The sequence below is a fragment of the Clarias gariepinus genome, chromosome 4 (assembly GCF_024256425.1).
Source record: "Clarias gariepinus isolate MV-2021 ecotype Netherlands chromosome 4, CGAR_prim_01v2, whole genome shotgun sequence".
Lineage (NCBI taxonomy): Eukaryota > Metazoa > Chordata > Actinopteri > Siluriformes > Clariidae > Clarias > Clarias gariepinus.
This window is the reverse complement of record NC_071103.1, coordinates 21398825-21418704: the sequence shown is the minus strand read 5'-3', so window position 1 is coordinate 21418704 and position 19880 is coordinate 21398825. Positions and strand designations below refer to the sequence as shown.

General features: G+C 35.4%; 2 protein-coding genes across 5 annotated transcripts; one reads left to right on the top strand and one right to left on the bottom strand.

Moving 5' to 3' along the window:
- Window positions 1-1848: 1848 nt before the first annotated feature.
- LOC128520750 (cyclic nucleotide-gated cation channel beta-3) lies at window positions 1849-10597 on the top strand. 4 transcript variants are annotated; one of them, XM_053495121.1, is made up of 19 exons: window positions 1849-2027; window positions 2290-2344; window positions 2646-2739; window positions 3660-3820; window positions 4041-4346; window positions 4449-4657; window positions 5136-5186; window positions 5273-5359; window positions 5455-5519; window positions 5611-5733; window positions 6596-6655; window positions 6862-7003; window positions 7304-7463; window positions 8226-8323; window positions 8413-8496; window positions 8573-8691; window positions 8773-8925; window positions 9642-9792; window positions 10453-10597. In XM_053495121.1, exons 1-19 carry the CDS (start codon window positions 1896-1898, stop codon window positions 10471-10473), a joined length of 2271 nt encoding a protein of 756 aa, XP_053351096.1. In that variant the 5' UTR covers window positions 1849-1895; the 3' UTR covers window positions 10474-10597. The 4 variants fall into 4 exon arrangements, with proteins under 4 accessions (XP_053351096.1, XP_053351095.1, XP_053351098.1 ...); XM_053495120.1 differs by having other exon boundaries at window positions 6572-6655; XM_053495123.1 differs by lacking the exon at window positions 6596-6655.
- A 4682-nt stretch (window positions 10598-15279) lies between these two features.
- On the bottom strand, window positions 15280-19420 carry LOC128520475 (cAMP-responsive element modulator-like). The gene is made up of 5 exons (XM_053494730.1): window positions 19366-19420; window positions 19145-19272; window positions 18898-18969; window positions 16401-16557; window positions 15280-15507 (listed from the first exon to the last, which is right to left on the bottom strand). Exons 2-5 carry the CDS (start codon window positions 19215-19217, stop codon window positions 15363-15365), a joined length of 447 nt encoding a protein of 148 aa, XP_053350705.1. The 5' UTR covers window positions 19218-19272; window positions 19366-19420; the 3' UTR covers window positions 15280-15362.
- Between the last annotated feature and the right edge of the window lie 460 nt (window positions 19421-19880).

Below are 19880 nucleotides of genomic sequence, written 5' to 3'. Positions count from 1 at the left end.
CTGGACCGTTGACCCTAAGTACTTAAAGTCCTGCACCTTCTTTACCTCTGCTTCCTGTATACTCACCGTTTCTCTTGGGTTCCTCTCATTCACACACATGTATTCCATCTTACTGCGGCTAACCTTCATTCCTCTGCTTTCCAGAGCATACCTCCACCTCTCCAAATTTTCTTCCACCTGTTCCCTGCTCTCACTACAAAGCACAATGTCATCTACACTTATCAGCACAGGGGCACTCATTTAGTTTGTGAAAATAATGCCTTCTAGAATAAAACAGTGTACCACCAATACACCATGTCTAAAAATTCTAAAACATTGTTTACAATTTCTCAGCTCTGAAATAAAACATATGGCTATTTTTATTGGAATTTGCACATAAAGTACTTTGCAAAAGCAACATTCACATACATGCTGTAGAGCAAAAACATCAAAAAAAAAAAAAAAAAAAAAAAAGCCCAGTAAACAGTAATTAATAAAACAAAGACAATACAGTTAAACCTTGGATTGCGAGCACAACTTGTTCCGGAAGCATGCTTGTATATCAAAGCACTCATATATCGAGGCAAATTTCCCCCATAAGAAATAATGGAAACTCTGATGATTCATTCCAAATCCCAACATTTTTTATATAAAAATGTATACAAAATGTAAAGTAAAATAAAAAAATTAACCTGCATTTTGAAAAAAATCCAGACAGAGCAGTGTTTCCATTAGTTTGTGTGTTTGTGCATGTGTGTTTGTAAGAAGCTGAAGTAAGATGAGAGAAAAATAAGAAGACGTGCTATTGTGTAGGACGACTTTCACACATACACACACGCGCATGCACGCACTAACACACCCTAACGGAAACATTTTCCTGTTGGGAAACTTCTTTACCAATTACCTCTATAATGACACTTGATTTTGCTTTTTGCTTGTGGTCACAATGTTACACACTCTGTGTGTGTGTGTGTGTGTGTGTGTGTGTGTGTGTGTGTGTGTGTGTGTAAAGTTGTCCTACACAATGGCCCTCTCCCTCCGCCTCTCATCTTACTTCAGCTTCACACAAATACATGTTTGCATAACTTTTCCCAGAGGCGCTGTTGCAGTACAGTTACTAAAGAACAGTCACTACACTTGGACACACAAAAAAAATGCTTTATGCGCATAAACAGTACATGTGTGCATATATGACTATATGAGTGATGCACGCACACTGAGATTGAGCATGGGAAACTGATTACCCACCATTCTGCAGTAATAGAAATAAATATAGAGAAATAGAAAAACCACTGGCTCAGTTGTCAGGAAGTTCGGCAGACAAAGCTTATGCGTACTACCTGTATATCAATAAATACACCCTTGCTCGTTTATACTTAAAGTATACTTAAGTTAAAATTTATTTAAAAATTTTGCTCGTCTTGCAAAACGCCCACGGACCAAGTTATTTGCAATCCAAGGTTCCAGTATATTTGGGTTTTCAATGCTATGAGGAATCTACAGTCCAGGTATAATTTGTGAAGTTTTATAAGGAAATTAGCTCCTAATCTTTTCCCGAACATCCTGCAGAACCACCCACAGTTCTTCTCAGGACAGTTGCACCTACTTCTTTTTTTGCATTCAAATTCCAGCAGCTTTTTCTTTCTTTCTTTCTGCTTACAGTATGTAATGTACCAAACTGAACCATTTTCATAGAAACTTAGGTGACATTGTGGAAAATTCGAAAACATTGTTCACAATTTCTCAGCTCTAAAAGAAAAACGTACGGCTATTTTTATTGGAATTTGCACATAAATTATACTTTGGGAGTGATAAGTATAAGTGGAGATTAGTGTTAGTGTAAGGAGGACTGCAGCAGCTTAAGGATTAATGTACAAAGGATCATCAGACGGCAACAGAAGCAGTTGGTCACTGACATGTTTAGCACACTGAAGAAGCTGATCAGGGGCTCCAGGCTAGCGCCTTCGCCAGCCACAACACCTGCTCCAGCCCCCACAACAACAACTACCCCAGCCCCTGCACTTGCTCCACCAACTGAACAAGTTAAGGTAGGATAGATCAGATTTACAACTCACTGATATTTTATTTGTTTTGCCAAAATATTGTAGTTACAGTATGGTGTTTCATCTAGTTGGTTGCAGATACTAAAGATTAAAATCATTGCACTTTTTTAACCTGTCTATAGCTAAGTGTTTGTCCTGAAAAGGGCTGAATACTGACCCTGATTAATATTATAATCAATTTAAATAGCTTTTATTTTATAATGATGCAGTTTTATAATTATGAAAAAGTTGTCTTTGCGACTTTTAGGATGAAATGCCTGCAGTCAACGATAATGAAGCCAAGAAAGAAGAAGAAACCCCTGGTGGGTCATCCACTATTAAATCCTACATACTACTACATAAACCAAACCGAGCATGTAAAGAATTTTCCCCCATAGCCACCTTTAAACAACAATAAAAGTAGAATGTATCCAGTTGTATTCCTTTTGAACAACCTACAGTACTGTTTGCTGTTAATATTGGTAATGTGAGTCAATTGTATGCGTTTCTATTAAATGTTACTGCTACAACTATGAGGTGAGAACACTGAATGTAGGAACGCTGCCAGCAATCACATGACAGTGGAAATCCCCACTCTGCCTCATATGTCTTATTTTTGTGTAGAACTAACTCCAGCCCCAACACCTGCACCTGCTGCTCTGCCAGAACCAGACAAGAAACTTTCCAAGCCTGTGAAAGAGGAGCCACCAGCTAAAGAGTAAGACTGGAAAACTTCAGCAGTTATTTCTTTACACATGAACCAAAGCCATACACAATGAACCTTTTCCAGTGAGTTCAAGTTACTGTACAGTATGTCTGGCTGTGCAGTTCACTTCTGCAGTCTTCTCTGTCTTTGTATGCATTTTCCCTGGATTTCTTTAAGCTTCCAAAAACAGCAGTTGGACAAATGGGCCCTAGATATGATTGAATGTGTGTGCATGGTGTACTGCAATGGCCTGGTGTATTCCTGTCTCCTGCCCAGAATCCACTCCAGATCCACCAGTTACTAAAGATAAATAACTGATTTTTCTTTCCTTTGTGACTGATTTCAAGAGGTCCAATCGTGCATTCAATAAACACAAACTTTGCCCTCAGAAGAAAAAAAAAATCTGTATCTGTCTACCAGAACGCCAAAGGATTACTGATGTGAGGAGCAAAAAGGAGGATTATGAGATTTGCAGCTTTAAGGGACTTAAGATACTGCCAGAGGAGCTATTTAAAATTTAAGCAACAAGACCAGAGGAGAAAAAAAGGAAAACAAAGTCTGTCTGAGTCCATCCCCACATTTATCCTTTAGTGCTACAGACACTCTCATTTATCTAGAAAAGGATAAGTTGTTGATTTATATTTTCTCTTTCATCTTACAATGTGCAGAATTTTCAAAGAGACCAAAAATTAGGCCATATAAAAAAAAGAAATCCTGTACCACTCTCAAAGCCCACTACAGCCTTCATATTGACGCAGAGAGGTCGACAAATAGAACTTCTAAACCTGTATAATTTTCTTGAATATTAAAAACATACTGATTTTAATTTATTTTCAGATTAACATACTATAAGCAGGCAAATGTAACAAGCATTATTGTTTTCTTAGAAGACAAAAAAAAACTGAATTTATGCAATCTTTTTTTCCATTTAGGCAGAAAGCAGAGCCTTCTCCCCCATGTCCAGTTATAATAAATAAGTACTCTGATGCACAACTTCGAAAAATTATCCACCAGATGCGGCAACGTACGCAAACATATAAAGAAAAAGTCATAGACCCCTATGCATCCTCACCTGAGCGCAGCCCTCCAGTCAGTGAGTATAAAATGTTCCCATGGATAAATGTTTAATTTTTAGAGCCTGTATCATCCTTTAAATAACAACTACATGTTTACTACCTATACAAACTGAATGTGAATGGGTGTTTATATTTATCATAGAAAATTCATGATGAAAAACCAACAGTTATAATTCTTTTAATATTTTACCACTAGCATTATCATATACTATTGCTGGTGTATTTTGCTTAAAATAGCACCTCTTTTGAGAAAAAAAGATTTTTTAAAAAAGCAAGAGGAAGAAAGAAAAAGAAAAGAAGAAGATGAGAGAATCAAAAAGGAGGAGTCAAAGAAAGCAGCAGCAAAAGCAGAGAAACAGAAAGAGAAAAAAGAAGAGAAGAATGAAGAAAAGAAAGATGATAAAATAAAAGAAGAAACTGGACCAGCCCAAAAAAAAAAATCTATTTGTCCAAAAGTTGAATGCACCTGCATGGACTTAATGCTGAAACCAATTGAAGACAAAATAGACAAAGTTTTGGGCACATCCATAGATCCTTTTACAGGTTAGAAACACTATTAAAAATTTTAATATAATTGAACTAAGTTTAGTATCTGTTTTTGATTATGCACTTCCTCATTGATCTATGTGACCATCTGTACTGTAGATTGGCGGTACATCACATGGCTTAGCCTGGTGGCTACTGCCTTCAGCTACAACCTTTGGTTCATACCAGTTCGTATGGCCTTCCCCTATCACACTCCTGGCTTAATTCCTCTGTGGTGTGCTATAGATGTCATAGCTGATCTGATCTACATCATTGACATGATCATTTTCCAGCCAAGGCTGCAGTTCTGCAAGACTGGAGACATCATTGTAAGCACAAAGAAAATCATGGGCAGTGTTCAAATAAAACTGGAATGTTTGCGCAAAATAACAGAAAAAAAGTTTAAACGGCCTTTATTTCTCAGTAGTTTTCTTAGTATGCTGGTGCCATGATTAGACTGCCTTCACTTCTAAAACACTGGCAGAGAACATCCATAGTGGACTTTAAGCCACCTCAGCCATTTATGGCCATATGCAGTAGTCTGCTTTAAAATGTTTGCACCATTCAGATGTTTTACTGTGGCTAAAAGTGTCATTAGCATACTGTGCTTGACGTTTTGTGTAAATGCCAATCCGTTTTATGCCTTTATTTATGAGAAAATTAATTACAAGTTCCGGTTTCACTTGAATGCCCCTTATTTATTATTACCATTATTTCTTTGTGTTAACACCAATTGTACTCCCTTACTAAGACTATATTATGCCTCAAATCCCATTTTAAAAACAACTTTTGTTGAATTTTTGTCAGTATGACCGAGATGTTATTAAAGAGAATTACAGAGCCTCCACAAAATTTCAGGTATCAAAATGACACCTAAAATGTTTTTCAGATATATCAGTGATGCATTAAACATTTTAAATATATTCAATATTTTTTCTGCTAAGCATGCCTTAATTTCAATCATACCCCTGGACTTCTTGTACATCCCGTTTGGATTCAAGTCTATTTTCAGACTCAATCGCATCATGAGGGTATGTGACACCTAAAGTCTTTTCATAGACATTTGTTAGTTTTTTTTAATTTCTAAAGTCAATTATATAATCACTGCTGCTAATTGTCTTTTAAGTATGAGGCTTTTTTTGAGTTCAGTGATCGACTTGAGGGCATCTTGACGAGAGCATACATCTGGAGGTATGTAAACACAAAGTTATATCGCTTAGAGCTTTTTAATATTTAATAATGCTCTTAACTGTAATTTTTGACTACATGGTTTCTTTAACAGAGTAATTCGCACCATTGGGTATTTGCTGTTTGCCCTTCATATCAACTCTTGCTTTTATTATGTTGCATCAGACTACCAAGGCATTGGTTCAACCAAGTGGGTCTACAGCGGCCAGGGCAATGCGTATGTCATTTTACTCACATTTTTCTGTGACTTAAAAAATGGATAAGTATTTCAGAAACCTTGTATCCATAGTTCACGGAAGCCCTTAATTAATGAGTGTATAATATTTCATACTTTTTAAAAATATTTTTTTTAGCAGGAATCATAGTTTTTTTATTGTATTTTGCTGTTGTTATTTTTTTAAAACCTAAGTTAAAACTGTACAGTGAAACCTCGGATTGTGAGTAACATGGTTTACGAGTGTTCTGCAAGACAAGCAAACGCATGCGGTTTTTCTCTCTCTTGCGCTGTAGAAGTGGGTAATCATCTTCCCTGCTGGGTCTTAGTGCGTGTCTCTTACTAGTATAATCAACATCCGTGCACGCATTTTCTTCCTTAGCCTGACAGACACAAACGACAGACCCAAACACACACACACACACATACACAGCGCCTGCATGCATAAACGGAAACACTTATCTGTCTTGATTTATTTTTCCTTTTTTTTTAAGGTAAAGTGCAGGTTAATTTGTTTTATTTTTACTTTATATTTTGTATTAATTATTTTATGTATTTATTTCTTTGGGCTGTGGAATGAATAATTTGAGTTACCATTATTTCTAACAGGAAAATTTAATTTTGTTTACGAGTGTTTTGGAATACGAGCACACTTCCAGAACAAAATATGCTCGTAATCCAAGGTTCCACTGTACCTATTCATGACTGAAATTCATCTATGATAATTCTACTTCATTAGAACAGTCTTCATGTTGACTATCTTTATATAAACTATTTAATAGTGTTAGCCTTTTTGGATTTTTATATTCTCATAGCTACCTGAGGTGTTTCTTCTACTCAGAGAAAACCCTGTTGATGATTGCAGAGCTACCTTTTCCAGACACCTTATTTGGTCAAATCTTTCAGATGACCAGCTATATTTTTGGTACATTTTTTTTGTCCATCGTTCTTGGCCAGGTAGACATTTTGTCTGTATGCTTTTTGCCAAAAATTTACTGTTCCATTTATACACTAACTTTCCAGTTTTCAATCATGCGAATAAACAGCAATTGGTCATTTTTCTCGTAATATTTAAATCTGAAAAAAAAAAAAGTTGTAAATAAAAGATTAAAAGCCTTCTTCTTTCTCTAGGTACCTGCACTGTTACTATTTTGCTGTGCGAACCCTGATCAACATTGGTGGACTACCAGAGCCTTACACTGTTTTTGAGATAACATTTCAGTTGACAAACTTTTTTGTTGGTGTCTTTGTCTTCTCAAGTTTAATTGGACAGGTAAAAGATATATGGTACAGTATAGAATTCCAAAAGGATCATTCAGTCATTTATTTCCCACTAAAAATTCCCTTTTGAAGACCATATGTTTCCCTCAGCTAAATAATAACTTGAGAGGTAAAAACATCAAGTTTTTACTCAAGATTTATTCTGGGGACTTCACAGAATAAATTGGTTACCAGTGGTTGTTTGGCAAGCCTGTAGCTCTTATTAGTATAGCACTTGTTTTGGAATAACCAAAAATAATATTAATAAATGTTATTTGACACGGCCCAGAAAATATTTCAATGAATTTTACAGATGAGAGATGTCATTGGGGCTGCCACAGCGGGTCAGACATACTTCCGTTCCTCTATGGATGCATGTGTAGCCTATATGGTGACAAATCGTATTCCAAAGCATGTACAACACAGAGTCCGTACATGGTACAACTACACCTGGGACTCACAGGGTATGCTGGGTAAGAACTGCTTTTTTAACAATACCTAAGCAAAAGTCTTGCAATTTAAAATGTGCATTTATCTGCCTGACCGCCTACAGTATCTACTGTATCTATCTATCAATCTCTAATGATTATAAGCAAATAATTTATTACTTGTTTAGAATTTGTACAAATTTAACAAAATCTTTTTTTTTTATATATTCTGGTAAGGTACAAATGAAAATAGTAACTGCAGCAGCAGGCAGAAATCATTAGACACCCTTCAGTAGCAGAAGATAGTATAATTGAAATATATTCAAATTATTCAAGTAACTGAAAGAGTGAAAGAGAAACCAGGACAAGTATACAACTTAGGAGATGAATGTTGTAACTTTTGTCAAGGGCGCAGTAGTAGGGAATGATACTATTGATACACATTAATGCCCCCATTTCATAAATAATATAGTACAAAAATCCCCTTTTAAAGACAGTTTAAACAACTATTATAAACACCCTAACTATTTAAATGTACTACTGTAGGTAAATTTGTCATGTTTATTGGAAGCAGGTGGGATTTCTTACACTCCCCATGAAAACCAAACCAATTACACCAGCTTAAACAATACATGTACATTTTATATAATTAACAGAATTTTCCCAGTTATTCGGTTTGGATTTTTGAGATACTGGGCAGTTAACTAGGCTTATACTGTACAATGTTTAACTCTGAAGACATGTTAAAGATGATACTTTAAAAACCATGAGGATAGTGGTATGCTGTATGAAAAATTCTTGCCTCAGATGAGTCAGAGTTGCTGGTGCAAATGCCATTGGTAATGAGGACAGCCATTGCTGTGGACATCAACCTTACCACTTTCCAGAAGATTGACCTGTTTAAGGTGAGACTCGTTTTTGTTTCTTACGTTCTAATTTAGAATGACAAAAACAAATGAAAGTAAGAGTGATTGCTGCTGATGTGCTGCCACAGGGATGTGATAACCAGATGCTTGTGGACATGTTGCTGAGGCTACAGTCTATAGTGTATCTGCCTGGAGATTTTGTGTGCAAGAAGGTAAGTTTATTGTTGACTCATATTTAAGAAAGAGTATCCTTATATTAAGTCCATTTTATCCATTTCTGTTTAACAGGGTGACATTGGCAAAGAGATGTATATCATCAAAGCTGGGGAAGTGCAGGTCGTTGGTGGGCCTGACAACAAGATAGTCTTTGTGACATTAAAGGCAGGCTGTGTGTTTGGTGAAATCAGGTAAGGTTATACAGTAATTAGTCATTTTTTTCCTCTCCAATACATGTAATTGTTTAGCTAGATGATACAACTGCCGTCTAGTCTTTTGCAGTCTTCAGCAAATGGAGGCAACAGGAGAACAGCTAATGTGGCAGCTCATGGTTTTGCTAACCTTTTTGTGCTGGATAAGAAAGACCTTCATGACATCCTGGTTCACTACCCAGAATCCCAAAAGGTTTTAGCCAGAAAAGGGAGGTAAGCTTCCTTTTTTAAAGATTTGAACATTATTACCTGGAATCAGGGTCTATTTTATTTATTTTACCTGTACATATTTTTCTTCGTCTTTTGGCTGCTCCCGTTAGGGGTCACCACAGCAGACTATTTGTCTCCATTTAACTCTGTCTACTACTTCTTCCTTTGTTACTCCAATCTTTTCTCATGCCTCTTCTCTTCATTGCATCCCTTCACCTCTTATTTCAACCTGCTCCCTACTCTTGCTGCTGATCACAATATCATCTGCAAACATTCTAGTCCAAAGGGCTCTTATTTAACCTCATCTATTCTCATATCCAGATACCAATCCAAAAATAGAATGGAAAAAAAATATATATAGTGTTGAGTTTAATATTTTTTTATGACCTTAACAATGTCTTACTGAGCTCCAGAATAACCCCATTTTTACTTGTTTACCGCTGTTATAAGATTTGTTGTTTTTGTCTTTCTGGAAAATCATGTAGCCATACAGTGAAATAACACTTAAGACTTACAGTACAGTGTCCAAGCATTGTTGTACATTCTGCTAGCAAGAGCAGGGAACATTTTGGATCTTTCTGGATGGTAATAAATGACTACATCCAGTTCAAATCCAAATAAAGTTTTATGTAGAGCTAAACAGCTAAAACAGATATGCAAAGATTGCCTTACAAATGCCTTAAGTACTTTTTTTTAAATCTCTTTTGATTGGTTTGTAGAAAACTCATAAAGGCCAAGGGTCCAGCTGCAGCCAAAACAGAAGAGGAGAAAAAGAAAGGCCTGGAGCTATTTGGACCCAAACCTCCGACTCCCAAAATGCTTCAGGCATTTGGAAGGTTTACTAAAAAAGGATTCTTAGACAAACTTAAGGTAGAAAACTTGACCTCCTTTTTTTTTTAAATTAAATACATGTCACAGACACCCAAAGGAATTGTTCTGAAGCAGGTCATTTGGAAGCAATATTTGGAAAGATTTTCATTGCTGAATAGGTATGAATACAAAAATGTCTTAGAATGTAATGAAATATTGAGATATATATACTTTGATAAATACACTGCCTAAAATTTTTTTCACAGCTTCAAAAGGGTTATATTATTGGCCTGCATCCAGTACCAGGACTGTGCTTAACCTTTAACTTCATACAAGAAATGTCAAAATAAAAATCACTTACGTACGATGCATGGTAAAAATAAACTGACAGTAGAAATCAGAGCTACAGTATGTATCCCTACAGTAATAGTGAAATAAAACCATTTCCCTTTGCACAATGTAATGAGAAGTCACATGATTGGGACTAAACAGCTGTATGTCCAAAAGAAAACCAATAATTTGTGAGACTATTAAGAAAAAATGCATTTGCTTTTAAGCTAAAGGTGGTCAATGAAATGTTGAAGGGAGCAACTTTTAAAAATGCATTTGAAATTATATATATATATTTTATTTTGTACAGAACAACAGGTTCACTTGTCCTTATACATTTACATACATTATAAGGCATGACTGTTTTTTCTTGTCCTTCTCCCCCTCTAGATCTCCACAAATGAGCAATAAGTGCAATAGAAGAAGAGTTTCACCATTTCCCTTTAGGATGCTTTCACTTTTGTGTCTGGATTCATTCATGAATAGATTGTGATTTTGTACCAAAACAAAATAAAACAGACATCTTTCAAATAAAGTGATTTTTTTAATGATTATTTTTTAATTAATTTACGAAAAGCACTAATAATCAGTTAATCTCTTTTCTGTTAATTAACCAGTAATGTTGATGGACCCAGAAAAGACTAAGCATTAGTGAAATCTCTTGTATAATCCCTTTACCTTGTCCAGGACATTGTGTGGTCTCATTAGGTAAATGGTCTTTCTGTAAGTATGGACAGTGTACATCTTGGTTACATGAGTAGCAGAGCTAAATAAACTATTACTGCATCAGTTCTGGTTAAAAATTAATTATGGTCTTTCCCATAGTGGTTGTATGAAAAAAAAAAAGTAATCGTAAGGAAGATTATAAAAAATAAAATAATCAGGCAATTCAATAAAATAAATAAGGCTAAATATATAAATGCAATTAAACTGGTGGTTAAAGATTAACTCTGGATGGGTATGCATGCTTGCATTAAATAACCCCCCCAAAAAATGCCAATGAAATTTCCAGAGCAATATCTCATGAACCAGCTCATCGTTTAAGTACAGACTTAAACATATAGCTTGCCATACTTTGAGTTGCAGTGCAGATCTGTTGAATGCTTTATTTCTTTTTATGGCACATCTTTGGACATAATATTTTTAATATTTTAATATTTAGGAGATTTAAGAGAAGTTAATTGTAAATTATATTACACAAAATACTATAATAAGTAGAAATAACCACAACATTAATAACAATTCAAGCAGGGGAAATGTGGTAACAAAGATACAGTAGACTACATTCATCATACAACATGCTGTATTATCTATCTATCTATCTATCTATCTATCTATCTATTTATCTATCTATCATGATTATTATAGTTATTATAATTACTATTATTCATCTTTCTTAGAGTATAGTTAGAATGCATTGTAATCTCTACGTGAATTTTTGAATCAATGTTGTCTGTTGCATCTTTTTGGATGAATTCTAACTATATTAAAGATTTAAGGTGGATCTGTTAATACAGTTATACCCATACTTATCACTTCTTTGGATGAGGAATACAGGTCACAATGAGTACAAGGTGAATATATGAATATAATTGTCACTGTCCCATTTTAATGAAATTTGGGACAGAAGCCTGAATTAAGCATTAACCAACTTATTATAACTGCACCTAGCAGTGAACAGAAATTGGTAGGCACAATATTTATACAGTCCATGTTTATCATTATATGTAAGTGACCACATAATATTGTAAAATAAATTTGGCACTCATTCCTTGTCTTGTACTAAATACTTGTTCCACTACATCAGATTACACACTACAATCAGCTAATTATGTATAAATGCAATTTATGGAGTGGCCCGAAAGTCTGGATCCATACAGTATGTATTTTTCCTTATATTAAACATTAATAGGTTTCTTTTAATTTTAGACCCAACCTGACTTCAAAACTAACAAGAGAAGATTAAATAGAACTCTGTCTTGTGCAAAAGACATTACAAACACCTGCCTGGACACTTTCATATAACAAAGACACAAACGTCATGCCTCTAATTCATGGTAATGTTATGACTGAGAATAGATATATGCAACTCAACCATTGTCTATCCCGCTTAAACCTGTATTCAGGGTCACAGGGGGCTTGAAGCCTATCTCAGGAGACTTAGGGCACGAGGCGGGGTACACACTGGGCAGGTCCATCGCAGGGCACACACATACACACACTCATTCACACACAATGGGCAATTTGGGAACACCAATTAGTCTAATCTGCATGTCTGTGGACTGTGGAGGAAACCGGACTAAGGGGAGGAAACCCACCAAGCACAGGGAGAACATGCAAACTCCATGCACACAGAGACGGGAATCAAGCCTGGCCAAGAATCGAACCCGGACCCTTGAGGTGACGACAGTGCTAACCACTAACCAAAAATCACTGAAGACAACAGTGCTAACCACTACTGCTGGAAATGCAACTGTAAATTTAAATAATAAAACAATAATAATACAATAATAAAACTAGAATTAGTTGATTAATTCTGTAATATGTGTTACAATTCTAAATCATAAAACTCCTTTACTGGAAAAGTTAATTATAAAAAGGCAATACAAACTAAAGAATGTAAAACCTTGGTTTTACCATGACAACCACCCAAAGACAGCAAAGATAAACGAGATTTAATTTAATTTTATTTGTATGGTGCTTTTTACAATTGTCACTGTTGCAAGGCAGACATTATTATATACATTATTATACTGGTGTCTCTGTGTCTGAATTGGTAAAGAGCAACTCAGAGCACAAGCTTATATAATTGCTGTTAAAACATATCTTGTCATCTACCTGACCTGGACTACTGTTTTCATGTGCATGTAGCGGTGGGATAAAAGAGAAAAAAAAATCATTTTTTTTTTTAATGACTTAAAAATCATTTTGCTGTGATGATACCAATAGGATAAGAATTTTATTATCATACATAAACTTGTAAGGAGCAGCTCTTTAATGTAGTAAGTTCGCATACAGTACACTTCGTAGACCTATTTGCAGAACACGCTTTCTTAAAGCTGACTCAATTAGCAACAGACCAGCATGCTGTAAGGGCATGAAACATGGGCTGGAGTTGACGAGGTCTCACAGGTTTTTGCAGCATTAGGCATTTGGAGTTGTTTGCCCAGCAGAATCAGTTACAGAAGTACTTGAATTTTGAGGGCTAAACTTCATCATATTGAAGTAATTGACAACCTGACCTGGAACCTCTGCCAAAACACTCTGTGACAATGCCTCTTTAGGAGCCTGCAAACACACAGAGACAGAGAGAAAGACAAGCTGGTATTGTGGGTGTAAACAGCATGGTTATGAGGCAAGTGATCGCAAAGGAGAGAAAGTCACAGTTGGCCACAAGAGACATGATGCATTAAATCATTATTCATGGAACATTTTTCATTTCTCTTATTTCTCCAGTCCTTACACACGTCAGTGGAAAGAAAAGCAAAGTGTTTTTAATAAGATTAAAAATTTTTTTTTAATAAGAAGCCTATAATAGCCCTACATGTCTATGAAGGGGTTGGATCATGGGGAGGATGCAGTTTATTTAATGTAAAGTAAGACACAAGTTGTTGAGGCAATTTTGCCAGTACACACTGGGCAAGTGCTTCCCTGGATGCCTGAAATAAAATGGGGAAAAAAGGAAGAGGCTGGCAGAGCTTCCACCAAAAACCACACACTGAAGAGAGCATGCACATTATTTAATTAAAGTTAACTAAAATTACTACAATAAACACTAATACTCTTATGCAATATCAAGTTGACTTCCTTTGCACCATATTGTACTTACCTGCATATACAATTAAAATAGGTTAAAATACATTCAAGATATTTGTTTAGTTTTGTATGATGCATTAATAAACAAACACCAGCAGGATGATAGACAGACATACAGTGGAAACAGACCGCTACAGCTTTACATATTCCAGACAGACTCCAGAAAGCCTACATACTATAATTGTCCATTTGCCAACTTCTTCCATATACAGTAATGAGTTTATACCCTATACAGTGACCACTAGGAGTATGTACTAGCCACATAAGACATTAATTGTCCAGAACTACAACATCAAGTGCACTAATATAATATTACTTTTTTATTTATGCTATTATATATCACAACAAATGCAGATGCAGCATGCATTCAGCAACATAGAGAGCTCCGCTGGCTGCAGGGAAGGGAAGGGGCCTAACCCACCCTAACTCACATGGTCTGTATACAGATATCACTTACTGTCTCGCTGTCATCAGCAACCTATAAAAGAGCAGTAAAAACCCATGATGATGAGTAGATGTCTGGAGAGCTGGATATGTTGCATTATGGTCACTGGCAGAAATAGAATGGCATTACAGTACTTTCTTCATACAGTTACTCTATAAACATGGACAAAGGTATATAATCCTCTTCAAGATACCAAAAATGTGGAACTCTTATATACACAAACACACATGATGTAATGTGACAATATATTATGTGAAAAGGCAGAGTAATTTACAAAAAAGGGGAAAAAAAAGGAAAAACTATTAAGTGTCAAATATATATTTATTCAGGGTTTGCTTGTTTGTTTGTTTGTTTTTGTATAGGCATATATTTTTCACAAGAATAGCTATAAAAACATAAAGCCGGATAATATACATGAAGTAGAACTGAAGAAAAAGCTATAAAATAGATAGGAGATAAAATAGAAAAAGAGCTTATTTTTGTTCAGTGCAGCACTCACTCACTCACTCACTCACTCACTCATCATCATTAAGATATAATCCTGTATTCAGGGTCGCGGGGGACCTGAAGCCTTTTCCAGGAGAGTGGCAAAAGGACAGGGTGCCAATCCATCGCAGGGACACACATTCACAAACTACGAGCAATTTGAGAACACCAATTAACCTTATCTACATGTCTTGGACTGTGGGAGGAAACTGGCGTACCCAGAGGAAACCCACCAAGCACGGGGAGAACACACAAACTTCATGCACACAGAGACGGGAATCGAACCCGGACCCTGGAGGTGCAAGGTGACAGTGCTAACCACTACAGCACCATGCTGCCGTTCAGTGCAGCAAATCAGCTCAAATCAGTAAAAAAAAAACACAAACAATCACAGTCTTTACAGTTATTAAAATATAAAACTAAATAAACCATGCAACTGTGGCTTTTTGTGTAAGCAGTAAATAAACAGAGTGGAAAAGTACATTTGTTTAGATGCATTTAGTAATCTCTAAAGAGCACAGTCTCTAAAGTCTTATCTCCAAACAGTTGTTTCTTATTCTGTTTTGTGACAGTACAAGTCTTTTAAGGCATTGAGCTCCTGGGTGAGTGTTTTGTTCTGTTTTTCAAGCTCAGAGACATGATTCTCAAGGCATCTGATATACTCTTTCTTCTTTCGTCTGCATTCCCGTGCAGCTTCCCTGGAAGCACAAACAAAGATCCTACTATGAGAATGACTGCATTTAACTTCAATTTTAAAAAACCTTTTTCAGTAATTCAATCAACCCATGTGCCACCTATACTTCCACATGTAATAATGTAAGAAAAAAGTAAATATCTGAAAAATAAATTAACAATGGAAAGATCCAAAAATTTAAGTGAAATTCATTAATGGCCATCAATGGAACAAGCCAGTGAATGGTTTTGGAATAAATAAAAATGTCAAGATGCTCACATTCTCACACGTGTACAATATTTCTTGTAAAACTCACAAATAAAATTAGGTTTTTAGTTTTGTGTGTGTGTGTGTGTGTGTGTGTGTGTGTGTGTGTGTGTGTGTGTGTGTGTGTGTGTGTGTGTGTGTGTGTGATAAAATGTTTTATCGAAACTGATACCAAAAATTTGTGTACTTAGAGCAGGAGTCAGATTTTTTTTTTTTTTTTTTTACTTTACAAAATAATCATTGCTGAAGAAAAAAATCCTACATGTATTGACTATAACAAATATTCAAGAACTGGTCAAATGTTGGATAACGTGAACTTCCTCTATAAAAGGAAGATGACTGCTTCTACTCAAGGTGTCAAAACTTACTCTAAAATAAAAAGAAATTACAGTTTAATTGCATTCTAAGTGTCTTTTCATTTAAAATGAGTATACTTTAGGGTTAAACACTTAAACTAAAGAAAACTGGCTGGTTCTTGACATGAGCTCTTTTTAAATCACTTCAATATTATCCTCTGGGATAAAAATATTTTTTATTAGTTATAAAACTATTCTTAATTCTTTATTCTTCAAAATTGCAGTTTAAGTATTACATTTAATTTGCTTTTCACTGTGAAAGGATCCATTAATTAAGTGGTTAATACTCACATACCTGTTCTTTATCATGCGGAGCTCCCTCTTGCTTGAGACCTCCTCTGGAAGTTTTTGAGAGCTGTGCTGAGGGCTTGGTGAGCTCACTGTCTTTACAACCTGCGGCAGGCTGACGGTGGGAGAACAGATCTGAAGTGCTGACATGTCTCCAGTAGCAGCTAGTGTAACCCACACACAAACAAACAAAACCACGGTCAAGAGCATGACTTACAGTATATCTGTTAAAAACAATTTCACTAATTTTATACCTGAATATATCCACCAATGTGGCAATGATAAGAATTAACTATTTGAGCCATGTCTTTTTTTAATAACAGTAAGGCATGAATATTAATGTACAAAGACAAATGAAAAAAGCAAAGGTATGCAAAACAGCGCAAACCATAAAAGTCAATTCAGAGCCATTTTTTAAAATTACATCATTGTTATTTTCAGGGCCCAAGCACTAGGACATCATGGCAATGTCATAGCCATTATTAGAGCCCAAGCCCTATAATGATGATGTCATCTTCATTGCTCTGATAGTGCTGATGTCTAAAAGCGCTGATGTCATATAGTTATGATTTCCGAATGTGCTGATGTCATTGTGTGTGAAGGACCTAGTTTTTCTAAGGATTTTGTAATTTGAGCAATCTTCGACAGTCCGCTGTGGCAACCCCTTGATGGGACCACCCGAAAGAAAGTAGATAATAATCTCTTTAACTCAAGTGTTTTGGACTGATCCACTGAATTGAATGAATAGGTAACAGAATGGCATAGTAGATCCTGTACACTGTGTGGATTCAGTACCTGCTTTACAAGGTAGCATGAACTCATTGATTTTAGTTGAATATCTACAGTTTTTTGTTAGCACTCAAATACTTTTGTATGTTTACTAATGATTAAAGTGACACTTGTGTTTCTATTAAACATATAATGCACCACATGATTTTTTTATTTTTTTATTTAAGCCCCCTATTATGAAAGAACTATTAACCTTGTTGGTAAAGGCATTATCAGAAAACAACTGGTACAACAATTTCTTACTCTAACACATGCATTGATATAGGATGCTAGATTCTATTAAGGAGAAGAACCCATATAACTGAAACTTACTTTTATACTGTTAATTATTGTCTGGTAGATTGGTCTCTCCCCATTGAAGAAGATAATAGCCTGAAGTATCACCTGGTTAAAGGTACATTCTGCCCAAAATAAAAAAAAATTACCCAATCCGTTGTAAACAAGCCTGTTTACATCTTATGATGTACATCTTATGATGTAATGGGCTCTCCACATAGATTTCCCACTTTGAACCCAAGGAAACTGCCTCTTTATTATGTATCTTGAAGGTGAATGCAGAATTAAAAAAAACAACTTTTAACATTTATGGTGAACATTTATGCCACCCCATATACCTAACTATCATAGGCAGCATTAACTCTTTCCCTTCTGACACTTCAACATTCCAGTTTACTGGCAATACCCAAGTTGTCCAGCCCTGACCCAGTCGCTCAGATTCTTACATTGACCGTTTTTTTTTTTCTTCCAAACCACTATTTTAAGAACGGACAGTTCACTTGCTCTGTAATATATCTCACCATATGACACTGATTAATGCTGTGAACAATGTCATTCACTTCACCTACCAGTGGTCATGTCATGGCTAAGGCTGACAACGCTTATTACCTTGTTGTCATCAGGGAGTTTATTTCTCCTGAATGAAACTAACATACACACTATGAGCGTGTTGGTTTACCACTGTATGCGTAAAGTAAGTGTTGGAAGTGTGTGTACACCATCTCGCTGACAGTGTTCTCATTGACAGGGTTTTCAAATGTATCCCAGAGCAAAGGTTGCTGCAGGCTCCATTTAAAAAGTGCAACGATTTGCTCATGCAATGTAAACACAGTACGCTACCAGAACGGATAAATAGTGTAACAATAGACAGCATAACTGAATTACACAGTGCTGTCTTATTAAATCTCTCTCGGAATTGCTCTGCCAAATTTTTCAAACTTGGTCCTCATTTACGACCACTTCTGGCATTTTACTTGTGGGATTGTAGCATTATGGCATTCTTTTCTAATCTTTCTTAATTACGTTTGTTACCCCCTGAGTGATTTTATGAATATAAATAATGATACCTTGTCTTATGTCTAATTAAATTCAATGCAAATATTGTTTTTTTTGTTGTTGTTGTTGTTGACCTATGTGTACAAAATTTAATAACCTTCAGGGCTGTCCTAGTAGGGGGTATGACTGACTAGATAGGGCACCAATGATGGGAGGGTCCTTGTAATTCTGGAATAAAATATGAGAGATATGAATCAAGGAAGGAAGGGGGCCCAGTGAGAGCGCTTATGCACAGGCCCAGATTTCCGTGCTTAAAATATATTAAATGCTTTTTACCTTTTACATATCGCAAAATAATGAATTAAACAATAACTTATTATTATTATTATTATTATTATTATTATTATTATTATTAATCAACTGATGCTGAGAAAAAAGCATACCTATACCACTAAGGCCAAAATTCTGGTAAAACGGATCACTGACTCCAATAGTGATGCCACCCTCCAACGCATCTAGAGGCAAGAAAATACTTTCACAAATCTCTTTAATCAAATATTATTTACTTACTATTACTTTAATATATAATAAAATAATAAATAAACAAATTATACATAAATAAATAATACATTTTACTTATCTGGCAATTGCCGAAATAATATTTTTACTGGATTTTTAAAAAAGTCTTACAATCCTGGCCTCTGTTGGCGCTGTAGTAGGCGGGTGTTTGTACACGATGCCGAGCAGTTTTAACTGACATCATTTCTGCTATTATTATAGACTCTGGTGTAGATTGACAACGATTATACAGGTTGTTTCTGGAACACACAATAATTGGTCCATTTAATATTATTTTTGACAGTGTAACTTGGTTAAAAGAATAATAAAAAGCAAGCTCTCTGTTACAGTACCTGTTGGAGCAGACATCCTCTGAGATATATGTTTCATATTTACAGGCCACTGATGCTTCCTAAAAAGACATTCAATGCTATGTAAGTTTAAAAATTTTGTGAAATCCAGTGGATCACAATAAACACAATATTCTTACCTGCTAATTTATCTATAAAAACATACCAGTACACAGAAATGTTTGTCCCTGAGTAGAGGCTGCTCAAGTGCTCCTATGTACATAGCTGGTTTCATTTAAATACACACAATATGTCGCACACAACAAGAAAATACATACACTATGTCGTAAAAAATGCAAGACCGATAAAAAACTATAGACTACTGTATATACACCTAGGGTATACTACAGACTGATTTAAAAATAGGTACAATTTTAAAAGCCTCTAACATGATTGTCTATATTCTTTATTACTTTTATTTGCCTTTATTTAAGAATGTTTTACTTTTTTGCCCATTTCTTTACATATTTATGAAATACATTTCTTTCTTTTTTTGTTTTATATAAAACATTATAGGG

Excerpts from the sequence above, each read along its gene's own strand:
- LOC128520475 (XM_053494730.1), bottom strand. The coding sequence starts at position 19,217 with ATGATGTCAGTTAAAACTGCTCGGCATCGTGTACAAACACCCGCCTAC. Across the intron at positions 18,970-19,144 it reads CGCCAACAGAGGCCAGGATT|ATGCGTTGGAGGGTGGCATC; the intron begins GTAAGACTTTTT and ends TCTTGCCTCTAG. Across the intron at positions 15,508-16,400 it reads CTCCGCATGATAAAGAACAG|GGAAGCTGCACGGGAATGCA; the intron begins GTATGTGAGTAT and ends TTGTGCTTCCAG.
- LOC128520750 (XM_053495120.1), top strand. The coding sequence starts at position 1,896 with ATGTTTAGCACACTGAAGAAGCTGATCAGGGGCTCCAGGCTAGCGCCT. Across the intron at positions 7,464-8,225 it reads GGACTCACAGGGTATGCTGG|ATGAGTCAGAGTTGCTGGTG; the intron begins GTAAGAACTGCT and ends TTCTTGCCTCAG. Across the intron at positions 9,793-10,452 it reads GATTCTTAGACAAACTTAAG|ATCTCCACAAATGAGCAATA; the intron begins GTAGAAAACTTG and ends CTCCCCCTCTAG.